This window comes from Cervus canadensis, chromosome 3 (assembly GCF_019320065.1).
Source record: "Cervus canadensis isolate Bull #8, Minnesota chromosome 3, ASM1932006v1, whole genome shotgun sequence".
Classification (NCBI taxonomy): domain Eukaryota; kingdom Metazoa; phylum Chordata; class Mammalia; order Artiodactyla; family Cervidae; genus Cervus; species Cervus canadensis.
The window spans coordinates 99455691-99471809 of NC_057388.1; the positions used below are offsets into that span (position 1 = coordinate 99455691).

Genomic DNA, 16119 nt, shown 5'->3' on the forward strand with positions numbered 1-16119 from the left:
GAACAATGCTAGTGGAGGTGATGGGATTCCAGATGAGCTATTTACAGTTCTAAAAGAGGATGCTGTTAAAGTGCTGTACTTAATATGTTAGAAAATTTGGAAACTCAGCATTGGCCACAGAACTGGAAAAGATCAGTTTTCATTCCAATCCCAAAGAAGGGCAATGCCAAAGAATGTTCAAACTACCATACAATCGCACTCATTTCACATGCTAGCTAGGTTGTGCTCAAAATCCTTTAAGCTAGGCTTCAGCAGTATGTGAACTGAGAAATTCAGATTTACAAGCTGAATTTAGTAAAGGCAGAGGAACTAGAGATAAGTTGCAAGCATTCATTGGATCATAGAGAAAACAAGGAAATTCAGAAAAATATCTATTTCTGCTTCACTGACTATGCTAAAACCTTTGACTGTGTGGATCATGACAAACGATGGAAAATTCTTAAAGAGATGGGAATACCAGATCACCTTACCTGCCTCCTGAGAAACCTGTATGTAGGTCAAGAAACATCAGAACTGGACATGGAATAACAAACTGGTTCAAAATTGGGAAAGCAGTATGTCAAGGCTGTATATTACCACCCTGCTTATTTGACTTATTGCAGAGTACATTACGTGAAATGCTGGGCTGGATGAAGCTCAAGTGGGAATCATGGTTGCCGGGAGAAATATCAATAGCCTCAGATGTGCTGATGACACCACCTTAATGGCAAAAAGTGAAGAGGAACTAAAGAGCCTTTTGATGAAGGTGAAAGAGGAGAGTGAAAAAACTGAAAAATCAACATTCAAAAATGAAGATCATGGCATCTGGTCCCATCACTTCATGACAAATAAATGGGGAGGAAATGAAAACTGTCACAGACTTTTTTCCTTGGGCTCCAAAATCACTGGGGATGGCGACTGCAGTGATGAAATTAAAAGATGCTTGCTCCTTGGAAGAAAAGCTGTGACAAACCTAGACAGTATTTTCAAAAGCAGAGACACCATTTTGCTGACAGAGGTCATATAGTCAAAGCTATGGTTTTTCTAGTAGTCATGTATAGATGTGAGATTTGGACCGTAAAGAAAGCTGAATGCTGAAGAATTGATGCTTTTGAACTGTGGTACTGGAGAATACTCTTGAGCATCCCTTGGACAGCAAGGAGATCAAACCAGTCAATCCTAAAGGAAATCAACCCTGAATATTCATTGGAAGGACTGATGCTGAAGCTCCAATACTTTGGCCACCTGATGTGCAGAGCCAACTCATTGGAAAAGATCCTGATGCTATGAAAGATTAAGGGGAGGAGGAGAAGGGGGCAACAGAGGATGAGATGGTTGGATGGCATCACTGACTCAATGGACATGAGTTTGAGCAAACTCCAAGAGATAGTGAAGGACAGGGAAGCTTGGTGTGCTGCAGTCCACAGGATGGCAAAGAGTCTGAAATGCCTGAGTGACTGAACAAAAAAATTGATGAATATGTATTCATTGCTGCTTTGAACCTTGTTTTCCAGTTGATTTTGTATTTCTTTTTGTTCCTTTCTTTTCCTTTTTTGTTTTTCCTTTTGTGGTTTGAAGGTTTTCTTTGTATCATGCTTGAGTTCTCTTGTTTTTTGTGTTTGTGAATACATTGTATGTTTCTGATTTATAACTACAAACCTTGGTTTTCAAGTATTGAACGTTAATTCTTATCAGTTCAGTTCAGTTGCTCAGTTGTGTCTGACTCTTTGTGACCCCATGGACTGCAGCACGCCAGGCTTCCCTGTCCATCACCAACTCCAGGAGCTGGTGATATAATTAAGATGTAATTCTTGTATCTTATACTATATTGTTTATTCTGTTTAAATGTGGTAGGTATAATATTTAACACAATTACTTCAATGTAGTAATCAATTTTGTAGATAGCTAAGTGGAAATATGTGCTCTGATATAACCTTTCCTTTAATTGTTTCCTTGCTTGCTCACTCTGTGTTGCCTGTTTGATGTGGCCACCTGTGGTTTTGTGTGTGTGTGTGTGTGTGTGTGTGTGTGTGTGTGTAGGAGCGAGGCATGGGAATTCCCACCATATTCTGGGTTTGCTATGAAGAGAAGTCCAGACATGCTGGACTAGAATTCAATCATTTGATTTTGATAACCTTGGAGTCTGCTGTAATTCTTCCCTCTAGCATTCCTTCTCTTGGAGAAGTGGACTCCCAGGTTCACTTTGGTGGTTTTAATTAGGCATTTCTAAGGAAAACAGGATATGAATGAAGAAATAGTAATGCAATCCTTGGAAGATTTGCATCTCAGTAAAAGCAGCTGGCTCTTAGACCACTGATGGTTCATTTGCCACAGTGGGGAAATTAAAATAGGAAATATCTTTCCTGGCTTGGTACTGGTGCCTACTTGTACATTACAATATTTTCCCTGCTCCCAGCATCAGCACCGCATCTCCTGAGTCCTCAATGAGTAAAGATGCTTCGGATAGTCTTTTTTTCTTCTATTGTTGTCTCTGAAATTTTAACTTTTATAGGACTCATAGTGAATATCTTCATTGTAGTGGTCAGTTACAAGACTTGCATCAAAAGCCACAGGATCTCTTCTTCTGACACACTCCTGTTCAGTTTGGGCATCACCAGATTTTTTATACTGTTACTGAATGTTGTTGTCATCGTCTCTCCAAATGTGGAAAGGTCAGTCTCCTTATCCTGTTTTCTCCTGTCATGTTGGATGTTTTTGGACTCTAGTAGTCTTTGGTTTGTAACCTTGCTCAACGTCTTGTATTGTGTGAAGATTGCTAACTACCAACACTCAATGTTTCTCCTGCTGAAACGAAATCTGTCCACCAGGACGCCCCGGCTGCTGCTGGTCTGTATGCTCCTTTCTGTCTTCACCACTCTCCTCTATGTTATGCTCAGACAGTTGGCACCCTCTCTTGAATTTGTGACTGTGAGAAATGGCACAGTATTTGACATCAATGAGGGACTCTTGTCTTTGGTGACTCCTTTGGTCTTGAGCTCATTTCTCCAATTCATCATTAATGTGACTTCTGCTTCTTTGTTAATCAATTCCTTGAAGAGACATATACAGAAGATGCAGAGAAGTGCCACTGTTCTTTGGAATCCCCAGACTGAAGCTCATGTGGGTGCTATGAAGCTGATGATCTGTTTCCTCATACTCTACATTCCATACTCAGTTGCTACCCTGCTCCATCATCTCCCTTCTTCTATAGGGATGGATTTGAGAACCAAGTCTATTTACGTTATTATGTCCACCATTTACCCTCCAGGACATTCTCTTATTATTATTCTCACACATCCTAAACTGAGAACAAAAGCAAAGAATATTCTTTGTTTCAATAAATAGTGGAATTTCAATAATAAAAGGTGCTAAAGTCACCTCAGGGGGAGCAAGATTTTCTTTGTTGGTAGTTTTCCCAGTGATCTGAGAAATTGATTTTTGTATTTACTGATCTGACTCTATAAGCCTTTAAGTGCCCGTATTTCAGTTCATTCTACAATATATTGTTTAGTAATATTTTAAAATCAGGCATTTTCTATAAGGAACTTGGAGGCGTTGCTTATCGTGTGTTTTGCATGGGCATCGCATCCCTGGATCTTGGAAATCACCACACTGTTCCACTGGTTACAGAAGTGTAATGGGTAGTTCCCCCAAATTAAGCAATATATTAGAAGTCACTTCATAGTTAAATTTTTGAAGTTTAGCTGAGGAGCCCTGGGTAAGGGATCAGCAATGGGTAAATGGTCATCAGGAGCCACTCAACTGGCTTAGGTATAACAAGCGGGTGCAGCGAGACAAAGAGGAAGGGAAAGTTTCAGAGAGAAAAGAGAGGAAAGAGAGACATCAAAGGAGATAGGTATACATTATGTCTGATGTAGAGAAAAAGGGTCCTCAACTTGCTGAGGGACAGTAACTGCCAGGAAGCTCAGGACTGAATTTATTCTTTTGTTCTGGAAAAGAGGGAAGGGCCAGAATTGATGGGTGGAAGGGAGTGACCAGGATTAAAGAAACCCAATCCAGGATGGCTTTAAGGATCTTCAAATCTGGGAAGCCAAGTTCAAAAATTGTGCCAAAGAGTGAAATCAATATGATACGGAGTTCAGTAGAAAGCTGAGAGGAGTCACTGGACTGGTGGTGGAAACGCCTGCCCTTTGGTGGACTTCTGTCACCTCTGTGTGAATTTATGCACTGAGTTTTATGGGCACTGTGTGATTCTCCAGAATGTTGTGCCTTCTGCTTGTTTGTTTGGAACAGCAGGACTGTGGCTACAGAGGAACAGAAATCTGAAGTTGAAATACTGATGTTTTAAAATGGGAATTGGGAAATAATTTATGTAGTTTTTTGTGTGTTTACAGGATATGTAATATTTACACATTTCAAAATAATCTTAATTAAAATAACATTCTCCTTATTAAAAATTATCCCGAGAAATCTCCAGATTTTACAGCCTACCTGATATTTCTCATCCCAGCCACCAGAATCTTGACTAGAGTATTCAGTAAGATTACCCAAACCAATATTTTATACTCCAAAACCTGGAGGTATCTGTTAGATTAGAATCTGAAGGTTAGGAGATAAAAGGATTGCTGAGAGTGATTAAGCTACACTATGACATCAGAACTCTGAATAGCAGAAAGCCCGATGGACCCCAACATCTTTTCTTTTCCCCCATAAATTCATAGTTACAGAATTTTTAGCTACTTAGAATTCTGGTAGCTTTCTCTTGTAAGTAGGTCTTTCCATATGATTGAGTTCTGCCAATACAGTATGAGCAGAAGCTGTGTATATGATTTCTAGGTGGTGTCCCCAGAACAGGTGTTAGTAGATGCCTTGCCTTCCTCTTTTCCCTGGTCCTCTTTCTGTGGGCTGGAACACTGATACAGGGACTGGCCATCTTGCACCACAGATGAGGTGATGGCCTGGGGATGGTGGAGCAGATTTTCATCCTAGACTTGGCTGTGTGGTTCCTAACACTGTGGAACTGCCTTACCTTAACTCCAGGACTGTTTATGAAAAATAAACGTCTCTATTCTGTTCAACTCTGTAGTTTGATGTTTCTGTTGCCTTACTCAAATAACATGCTATACTGTAAGTATGTACAATAGCATACATCTTTATGATGAAGTAATGTGTAGCTATTTACTACTTTATAGTCAAGGAACATTTTTATATGATCTGATAAAATACTTATACTACTAAGTGAAATAAAAATAAAATAATTCATATGCAAAAAAATTGAAAACAACAATTATTTTTAGGTAGAAAGTTTTGAGTTTTGCTTCCCTGGTGGCTCAGATGGTAAAGAATCTGCCTGCAATGCAGGAGACCCAGGTTTGATCCCTAGGTCACGAAGATCCCCCGGAGAAGGGAATGGCAGTCCGCTCCAGTATTCTTGCCTGGAGAATTCCATGGACAGAGAGGAGCCTGGTGGCTACAGTCCATGGGGTTGCAAAAAGTCGGACACAACTGAGTGATCAACACTGACTTTCAGAAAGTTTTGGGTAATTCCACCCCACCCCCGCCCCCACAAAGTTTCCAGGTTTTCTATGATGAACATATATTTCTTTGGTAATCAGAACAAACTGCATACTTTAAAATATAAACAGTAAGAAATTATCTCTGTCTGTCTGTCTAAAGGAGCTGTGGGGTCTTCTGATGTCAAAATTCTATTTTTCCTCACTAAGAAAGGCTGCTATTCTTTGGGTTTATCTGGATTCTTTTTCTAGTATTGACAAAGTTCTGCTAATTCATTTCTTGATTGTCTTATATTGTATTCATTTATTTCCTATTTGGACTGGAGGTATTGGTTTTGTATTAGGAAATTTTTAAATTAGGTTTTGCTATTTGAAGAAAGTCTCGAACCTTCCTTCAACTTGAGACTCTTTCTTCAAACTCTTTCTTGAGAAGAGTCACTTTCTGAAATGAATGGCAGGCACCAGGACAATGTCTGTATAACATCATGAAATATTCACTGTGGTAGCTATAACTGGGGGATTTGTTACTTAGCTTTTAACTGCTACAAGTCCAAATATTCTCTGGGGTACATTTTCACGTGCTATTTTATTGGTTCCTCACGATTTCTTTGGTAATGTAGGTATCATTATGCCCATTATGTGACTGAGAAAATTGAGATACAAACAGATAAAGTAAATGACTCATAACAGTAAAACTAGGAGAGGGTAGACCCAAGGCTCCAATTCATCTTCTGATTCTAAAATCCAATTATTTTTCCCCTGTATCACAAGATGAGTGGGAAGACATAGTGACCCAAGTAGAATAATGTCCAATTATAAAGCTTTATTTTCTAGGACAAGAAAAAAGTATTCAAAATGATGTCTGAAGCAGGATGTATCTAACCTGAAAATCTCACCCTAAGGCGCTAGATTTATATTTATCTATTTATCTCTATCTGTCTATTTATCTGAGAGAGGTAGGGGAGATATGAAATCTTGTGGGTGCTTAGTTTCCTTCCAAAATAAGTATTATGGGATCCGATAGCTACTGGGTTTTTAGGCCCTGTAATTTATGTGAGATATGCTTTTTAAACCAGCAAGTAGGGACATTAAAGAAGAAACCATTTTATAATTTCTTTTGAATGCTACTATTTGGGAAGGAATAGGCCAATAGAAAGAGGGTGGGAAGGTAGATAAAATTCATGGAAAAACTAAATGAGATTCTTGGCCTTTTCAAGTATTTTGAAGGTTTCTCTGTATTGCTGAAATTTCACTTAAACATATGTGACTTTGGGTTTCCCTGATCGTTGTTACAAGCTTTTTTCAGTTGTTCCAGTTTAAAAAAAAACAACACTAACAAAAGAAAGAAGAGATTAAGAGGAAGAAGACAGTAGTGTTTGAAAGCATAAATTGAATGTAACTTTTAAGATCGCCTCAAATGCCAGGCGATCGCCTCAAAAGATCACCTCAAAAGCTGAAGCTTATTGAAAGCACTTAGAGTAGGTTTCCCAATAATGATCTTTTTTTAAGCTCAAGCTGGAGATGTATCCTCTCATCTGCCCACTGTTTCTCAGAGAGCGCTGGAGAAGCTGGGACTTTCGAATTTTGTACGCTTGCTTCCTGTTCTTCCTGGGTGAGTAGAAGGTGGAAGTGGTAATTTGATAAAGCTCCCTAAGGGTTTAGATAACTGACCCTTGGCCAGTTTGATTCCTTAAGTGAAAAAGGGAGAAAAGAAACTCCATGGATGTGTGAGAAGTTGCCTGGCATGGAAATCGACTATAGGTAGGTGATAGAAGTTACTGGAGGTTGGGGAGGGGAGGGAGGGGGAGAGGGTCAGTGGGTAAGGACCGCAGCAGGGGAGGGGCACGGACTGCACAGCAGCCTCCCCGAGGCTGGGGGGGGGGCGTGTAAGGTCAGTCTTCTTGGGGCATGCCAGCAGTAGCTTCACGTCGGAACAGCTGGCTTATTCTCTGGATGATGGCTGAGGGCTGTGTAGGGTCTGGGAAAAGGCAGGAATGTACCTCCATGTCAGGAGGAAGGAGCCTGAGGCCCTGGGTGATGGCTCCATGTGTGTACAACTTGCTTGCAAATGAGGTGTCTAAACACAGTTACATGATTTGTTTCATGATTTTCTGACCTATTTTATATATAAAGTGAAGTTGCTCAGTCATGTCTGACTCTTTGCGATCCCATGGACTGTAGACTACCAGGCTCCTCCATCCATGGGATTTTCCAGGCAATAGTACTGGAGTGGGTTGCTATTTCCTTCTCCAGGGGATCTTCCTGACCCAGGGATTGAACCCAGGTTTTCCGCATTGTAGACAGGCGCTTTACCATTTGAGCCACCAGGGAAGTCCTATTTTATATATTTATTTTTTAAAATTAGAGTATAATTGTTTTATAATGTTGTGTTGACCTATTTTAAATACAGAAAATTATTTGTCTCAGCTTTGCTGCTTTCATAAGTTGGGACAATGACTATATAATGACCTGAATTCAGGGCTCTCAAGAAATAATCAAATATATTGATACTACTCAAAAAACCTCTCCAACTCTCACTTATTCCTGTATATCTTTGACATCTCTGCCTGTTTTTAAAGGCCTGTCTCCTATCATTACTCTTAATGTCCAGAAATTCTAAAATTGTGTAGAGCTGATCACCTTTTTTAGAAGCACCATCCCAGTTCTTATATTTGCATACTGTGAATACCAGCAGACTTCAGATGCTCCCCTACTTTGTTGACAGGAGTGAGTATGGAGAGAAATCACCAAGGAAGGAAAGAAAAATACTGACATTAATTTGTAGGAACCAGGCTAGGTAATTTCATATGTCCTTTTATCATCACACTATCCCTGTGAGGTAAGCGTTATTATAAAAACTTTCTTTATAAGGAGGAACCAGGAGCTCTGAGAGCTTAATTGACTTGTTGTAAGAACATAGCTTCTGACTGGTTGAGCGGGGAGGCACACCCAAAGCTGTCGGATTTTGAAGCAATGGTGCCTTTCTGTGAGTGGCCCCAAGGGCCCTTCTTTAAATTCCCCTTACAAGGAGCTTGTCGAGAGATTTGTGTCCCATTGAGGGTTAGATATCCGGAAAGTCCTGTCTGCCATCTCTGTCGCTCGACTCTTTTCTTAGCATGATCTTGCGAGGGGAAAACCTCTGTCTCCCAAATTTCCTCTGGAAAAGCACAAGTTCTAAAATGTTAAAAATGTGATTGTCATGTGAACAGCCTTCTGTAACTGGCTTTTATGTAACTTTTCAAAAATAAAGTTTGAATTTTATTTTGTGGAAAAGTTGCAAAGAGAGTGTGTAGGATTCTTATATTCTCTTCTCTCAGCTTTTCTGATGTTAATACCTTACATAACCTGATATATTTGTTGAAACCAGGAAACCAGCATTCATATAGTAACTGTTAACTAAACTACAGACTTCATCCAAATTTTACTGGTTTTCCCACACATGTTCTTTATCTGTTCCAAGGTCCAATCCAGGATATCACATTGCAGATAGTCTTGGTCTCCTCTGGTCTATGATGTTTCTCAGTCTTTTCTTGTTTTTCATGACCTTGACAGCTTGGAGGGTTACTGTTTGGGCATTTTGTAAAACGTCTCTTCACCTGAGTTTGTCTGATGTTTTCCTCACAGTTAGACTGGGTTTGAATGCCTTTGGGGAAGAGTACAACAGAGGTGAAGCACCCTTCTCATCACATTACATCACATCACATCATGATGTCATCATGACTATTCATTGGTCCTGTTAACCTGGATTGCTTGGTTAAGGTGGTGTCTGCAGGTTTCTCCACTGCCTGCTCACTCTGCTTCCCTTTCCAGACATTCTAGTTTAGAGGTAAGTCTTTGCATCCAGTTCACTCTCAAGGGAAGCGGCATTAAGCCATGCTTCCTAGAGGGTCTCCCAAATCTTGTCTATCTTACTTATTTCTCCTCCCAAGTTTTCATACTTACAGAACCAGAGAAAATAGCTCCTGCTATCCTATCTGCCAGGTCTCCTCACTACCATTTACTTTTCCTGCCCCAGCAGTGCTGCTGCTGCTTATATTCTTACACTGGTCCTTGTAATGCCAGGCACGCCAGGTCCATGGCACGCCAGCCATGGAGGATGATGCACTTTGGCACTTCCTTCTCCCTGTAAAGACCTGAATTCTAGTACCCAAGACATGGTACCAATCCGAGAGAGCAAGAACTCCACCTCTTCATAAAGTGGTGGGAAAGAATCTGTAAAGACAATATATGTGTATTGATAGTTTTGGTTACACGTGCTATTAATAACATGCTTAATTTGCTCAATATCTGAATTTTTAGACTCATACAGTGTATTAAGAGAAGAATTAATTTGCTCAGGTGAACAGCTGCTATAGGTGAATTGCCTTCTAGATGCCTTCTGGTGGCAATGTGGGCACAGTTCTGGGAAGCATTGAAAAAGGCTGTGTGCAGGAGTACAGAATGGTTGAGTCCCTGAGATATGTCAGATGTAGGAGATGGAGCTGGACTGACTCTGGTAGCTTGTAGGTGAAAGGTATTTTTTGGATGAAAGTGTCAGACCTAAGTCTTTGAAACCAGTCTCTTAGCTGCTTCTTCCTTCTCCACGTGGCTTTCATGCCTTGGCTAGCCTCTCTGCCATCATCTCCAGCTCTTCCTCTGCTGAACCCACTACTGGCTCATCTCTGAGATACTCATGGCTGCCTTTACATATTGGGCTTCCCTGGTAGCTCAGCTGGTAAATAATCCACCTGCAATGCAGGAGACCTTGATTTGATTCCTGGGTCGGGAAGGTCCCTGGATAAGGGCTAGGCTACCCACTCTAGTATTCATGAGCTTCCACTGGTGACTGAGACGGTGAAGAATTTGGCTGCAATGTGGTGAGACCTGTGTTTGATCCCTGGGTTGGGAAGATCCCCTAGAGGAGGGTAAGGCAGCCCACTCCAGTATTCTTGCCTGGAGAATCCTCATGGACAGAGGAACCTGGCGGGCTACAGTCCATGGGGTCACAAAGAGCTGGACACGACTGAGCGACTAAGGACATTTCGATTATAATGGTTAGGAGGAATCAGACCTGTTGAAGAATTCTATGGACGGTGTCCACAACATGGGAGGGAGATCAAATCAGCCCTTACTCTAGAGAACTGCCAATAGTAAAATTCACTTACTGTAAAATTAACTTATTATAATTAACTTACTGTAGAGTTAATTAAATTTCTGTCCTCAACTCTTTTTCTTATGTCTTCTTTAAGTTTGAAATAAAATGAGAAAGTAATGTGGAAAACAGAATAGAAACCAGAGCTGTTGCTCTCTAAGCAATGCAAAGTGCTTGTTTTGTTAAACTCCGGATGTCGAAACTGAGTTTTCATGTTTTGCATGGAAAGGATCACATTTTTCTAAATTATTATAGGTAATCTGGTTCTCTTTGCCAGTGTAGACTATGTATCCCCTGATGAAATGAAGTAAAAAAAATAGCTGTAATTTTGAAATAATGAGTGTTAAAAAGACTTGAACCTTGCATTAGTTGCTAGATGTTTTTTAGACAAACATTTTTCTTATTAGAGTTAGCTAATTATCTCAGTTCTCTATGTGGTTTAGCTCATAATCTGTCAAGAAACCATCTTTTTGTTCCTGGTGGTTTTTTTTGAGGCAAGACTGGGCTTTCTGGTTACATGTCAGTGGCTTCCCTGCTTTGCCTGAGGTTCCACTGCCCAAGACCTCGAATGCGGCAGGTAGGAGAGAAGGACAGTGGCACCTGCTGCCTGAAAAGTCACCACAGAAGCCTGGCTCCTGGAGAGGTTCATGCCTCATCCCGGCTCTCTGACCAGTGGCAGTTGTGGTCTTCCCCTTGCCTCTCCACAGCTGCAGGCGGGGTTCTCAGGCGCCAGGCCCTCAGGTGGGTGGGCTGCGGCACAGTGCTTGCAGCCTGGGCCCAGGGGCTGCTCACTGCTGTGTCCCTGTGCCTGCCGCGCTGCCTGGCACATGGTGCGCGGTGTGTGTCTGACCTCAGTGAACTGAAAGCCAGTCCTACAGTCCATTACATTTTCAGTGGAACAGCTGAGACCTCGCGAGGGTGCTGGCTCACTTGCAGCTGCATAGAGTGCCCCAGGTGCTGCTGGGACATGGGACAGAACTCTTCACTATGCCCGTGCTGCCTTCCTAAGAAGCCAGCCTGGCCTTTCCCCTCCAATCCAATTCCACTGTCTTCTCATTTCCTTTATGGTTGTTTCTAGCCTATATCGAATACCATACTGGTTTTCTGTTCTCTGCATAGCAAGACAAGTTTAGCAGCTTCAAACAGCATACTTTTATTGTGTCATGGTTTCTGTAGATTAGGCTCCCAGCACAGCCCAAGTGGGCCCTCTGTGCAGGCTTCTCAAAAACCACAGTTAAGATGTTGGCTGGGCTGTGTTCCTTCTGGAGCTCAGGGTGCTTTCCCAAGCTCCTGGTTATTGGCAGGGTTCAGTTCTTTGCATTTGTAGGATGAGGTCCCATTTTCTTGCCAGCTGTTAGATGGGGGTGTCAGTCTAAGCATCTCAGGGCCTCCCATAGTTCCTCAACATGCAACACTGTCATAACATGGCAACTGGACTCTTCAGGGCCAGCAGAAGGGCTCAGTTCCTCCTCCAAGACATTAACTGATTAAATCAGGTGAATCTCCTTTTTGATTAACTCAAACTTGACTGATTAGGGCCTTGATTACATCTGCAAAAGCCCCCCATCTTTGCCATGTAATATTACCTAATCACAGGAGTGACATCTTCTGTTATTCATAGCCCTGCACCTGCTCAAGGATTATTCAGGGTGTGTACACCAAGGGGTGAGAACTTTGGGGGCCAGTTTAGAATTCGGCCTATCACAAACATATTTGCTTTTGGCTGGATCCAAGGAAGTTGGAATCTGAACAATAAATGAAGCACTTTCCCTCTATTTCTTGCTAACTGTGCTAGTTTTTTTTTTCACTTCTTGGAGCCAATCTCCTTTCTCTTAAGATTTTGATGTGAGGTGTACGCTAAGTCAAGTGTGTGTGGATAATTGATCATAAGGCAGATGACCTCAGAGATCATGATTAATAGTGATGGTTTCTGTACCCTATCTCCTATATATTTTTTTTATTATTTGCCACTTAAGTGGGATATGTTCTGGTTCTCTGATTACTTTCTTTTCCCGGACTCCCCTAATTCTGTCTTTAATGATAAAATATATTTTGAATTTCTGAGTTTATTCAGCTTTCATGCTTACATGTTCAAAGTTCTTTTTATGAAAATAGAATTTCTTTTTTATATGAATAAGCTCACATCTGGCATGGTATAGAATCTAAGAATGTTTTGACTTGGTCTCTCTTGTTGATGTGTGTATATGCTAAGTTGCTTCAACTGTGTCCAACTCATTGTGACCCCATGGACTGTAGCCCATCAGGCTCCTCTATGCATGGGATTCTCCAGGCAAGAATACCGGAGTGGGTTGCCATTTCCTACTCCAGGGCATCAACCCAGAGATCAGACCCTGTCTCTTCTGTCTCCTGCATTTGGCAGGAGGGTTCTTTACCACTAGTGCCACCTGGGAAAGCCCTTATTATATAATGTGTTAGTATCTAATGTTAACCCAATATCCTTGAGAAGGAGACTTGGTCTCTGTGATGTTTCAAATGTCTAGTCTCAGGGTTTGTTCCAGGTTCGTTCATGCGAATGCAAATAGAGAGAAATTTGTAACTTCTAAACTCTTTGCTTCTGGTCAGAGCTGTTCAGTCTATGCTTGAGGACAGATTGCAGAAGGGAGCGACTGAACTGAACTGAAGACCAAATCCAGATTTTGCGATCTAAGACTTTATGTTGAGTGTGGTATCACCTTCAGGGAATCTGCAGTGTAGCCAAGAGCTGTATACACCTATCTGCACTAAAGCAGAGCACCTTCTGCGACAGCAGTGAGAGACTTCCCCAGCCGTGCCGACTTCTGTCCTAGGACTGCTGATGCTGGTGGCAGTGGCTGAATTTCTCATTGGCCTTGTTGGAAATGGAGTTTTTGTGGTCTGGAGTTTTCGAGAATGGCTCCGAACATCCAGGGAGTCCTTGTATAACCTCATTGTCCCGAGCCTGGCAGTCTGTTGGTTGCTTCTGCAATGGTTGATTGTGGTGGACTTAAGTCTGTTCCTGCTTTTCCAGAGCAGCCATTGGCTTCGCTATCTCAGTGTCTTCAGGGTTCTGGTAAGCCAGGCCAGCCTGTGGTTTGCGAGTTTTCTCAGTGTCTGCTACTGTAGGACGATCCTGACCGTGAACATGCGGTCCTGTGGCTGAAGCAGAGGGCCTGTTACCTGAGTTGCTGCTGCTTCCTGGTGTACTTCACGATCAATTTGTAACTTACAGTCAGGGGTGGCTTAGACTTCTCCAGTCCTTCCCAAGGAAACAGCAGCATCTTATTCCCCCTTTCAAACTGGCACTATATATGTGTATTACAGCTCAATACAGGAAGCATGATGCCTTGCATGATGTTTCTTGTTTCCTCTGGGCTGCTGATTGTCCCTTTGTATGGACACTACAGGAAGATGAAGGTCCATACAGCCGGCAGAAGAGATGCTCAGGCCAAGGCTCACATCACTGTCCGGAAGTCCTTGGCCTGTTTCCTTATACTTTACGTGGTCTACATCCTGGCCAGCCCCTTCTCCATCAGCTCCAAGACTTTTCCTGTGAATCTCATCACTCTCTTCATCTCTGAGACACTACCCTTCTCTTCATTCTGTCATACTGATCATGGGGAACCCCAGGATGAAGCAGACATGTGAGAGAATCCTGTGGAAGACTGTGTGTGCTTGAAGAGCCCAGGGCCTGTGAGCTGGAGAGAGAGGAGTGGTCAGGAGACTGTTTTGAAATAATTTTTTGATAGCTCTCCCAAAGAGGACTGACTTAAAAAATTTTCTTTCTCCCCTAAAAAATTTTTTATTTTATATTGGAGTATAGTTGATAAACAATGTGTTAGTTTCAGGTATACACAGAGTGATTCAGTTATACATATACATGAATCTATTCTCTTTCAGATTCTTTTCCCATTTAGGCTATTACACGATATTGAGCAGAATTCCTTGTGCTACACATTAGGTCCTTGCTGGTTATCTGTTTTAAATTTACCAGTGTATACATGTCAGTCCCAAACTCCCAATCTGTCCCTCCCCCAAACTCTTTCCCCCTGCTAACCATAAGTTTGTTCTGTTAAGTTTGTGAGTCTGTGTCTCTTTTGTAAATAAGTTTGTTTGTATCAACTTTTTTCTTTTTAGATTCTGCTTACTAGCTCAGCTGGTAAATAATCTGCCTGTAATGCAGGAGACCCCCGGTCGATTCTTGGGTCAGGGAGATCTGCTGGAGAAGGGATAGGCTGCCCACTCCAGTATTCTTGGGCTTCTCTGGTGGCTCAGCTGGTAAAGAATCCGCCTGCAATGCAGGAGACGTGGGTTTGGTCCCTGGATTGGGAAGATCTCCTGGAGAAGGGAAAGGCTGCCCATCCCAATATTCTGGCCTGGAGAATTCCATGGACTGTATAGTCCATGGTGTCACAAAGAGTCAGACATGACTGAGTGACTTTCACTTTTTATAAGTGGTATCATATATCTGTCTTTCTCTGTCTGACTTATTCCACTTAGTATGATACTCTCTAGGTCCATCCATGTTGCTGCAAATGGTGTTACCTCATTCTTCTTTAAAATTTTTTTTATTGGAGTATAGTTGATTTACAATGTTATGTTAGTGTCAGGTGTATAGCAAAGTGAATCAGTTACACATATTCACATATCCATTCTTTTTGCAAATTCTTTCCTATACAGCCATTGCAGAGTATTGAGTAGATTTCCCTGTGCTATACAATAGGTTCTTATTATCTATTTTATAGTGTGAATATTTCACTCTTTTTAATGGCTGAGTAAAAACTTTCCTTCTTTAACACTAAATCAACAAATGGGAAATAGAAAATGCAGAATAAAAATCAGTATTTCTCTCTTGACAATATGAAGTACATTATTTTCATGTATTATAGAAATCAAGGCTGGGGCTTCATGTTTGGTAAAAGAAGTGTTATGTTCTGTTTATATATAACAAATAATTCATTTCTTTTAAATTTACATATATAAGTTGTGTTTTTCCTATTATATGAAATAGAGGTTAGGAACAATTACTATAGTGATCATTAATTTTTAAGAAATTTCATCTGTCTGTTAATGTTAGTCATTTTAGATAAGTTTAAAAAAAAAAAGTACCAAAGGATTTTCCCATTTCTCTAGTTATCTAACTGAAAAACAAAACAAAATATATTTCTATTTCTGGAAGTTTCTTTGAGCCCTAGACTTTCCTTTTAGGATAAAAGTCAATTGGCTGCCATAATTGGTATTAAGTTCTGATGCCCAGGACCTGGGGGAAGCAAGATGGGAGCAAGGGGCACTTGCTTCCGCTCCCCAAAAGAACACTGCTCCCTTCAGAGGTCAAACCTTATTTTCTTTGGTCTTTAGCCATCCTGTCTGTCCACTCTGGCCTCTCCACAGCCTAAAGGCAGAGTTTTAGCACGTTGGGTCTTCGAGTTGAATGGAGATCATCCAGCACATCAAATCCATGGCAGTAGGAACTCTGCCTGTTTTTGTTTCCTCCTTAGGTTCCTGGTGCCTAGAATATGACCTGGGCTATAATAAACAATTTCTAAATGATTGATTTGC

At 41.3% G+C, this 16119-nt stretch overlaps 2 protein-coding genes across 2 annotated transcripts; both read left to right on the forward strand.

Annotated features, from left to right (window-relative positions):
• The first annotated feature begins 2433 nt into the window (after window positions 1–2433).
• TAS2R4 (taste 2 receptor member 4) lies at window positions 2434–3324 on the forward strand. Its single transcript, XM_043462413.1, has one exon. The coding sequence runs from the start codon at window positions 2434–2436 to the stop codon at window positions 3322–3324; it is 891 nt and encodes a 296-aa protein (XP_043318348.1).
• A 7828-nt stretch (window positions 3325–11152) lies between these two features.
• TAS2R5 (taste 2 receptor member 5) lies at window positions 11153–14239 on the forward strand. The gene is given in 4 exon segments (XM_043462348.1): window positions 11153–11414; window positions 13371–13703; window positions 13706–14144; window positions 14146–14239. Coding segments are annotated over 4 exon segments (1128 nt in total).
• The last annotated feature ends 1880 nt before the right edge of the window (window positions 14240–16119 follow it).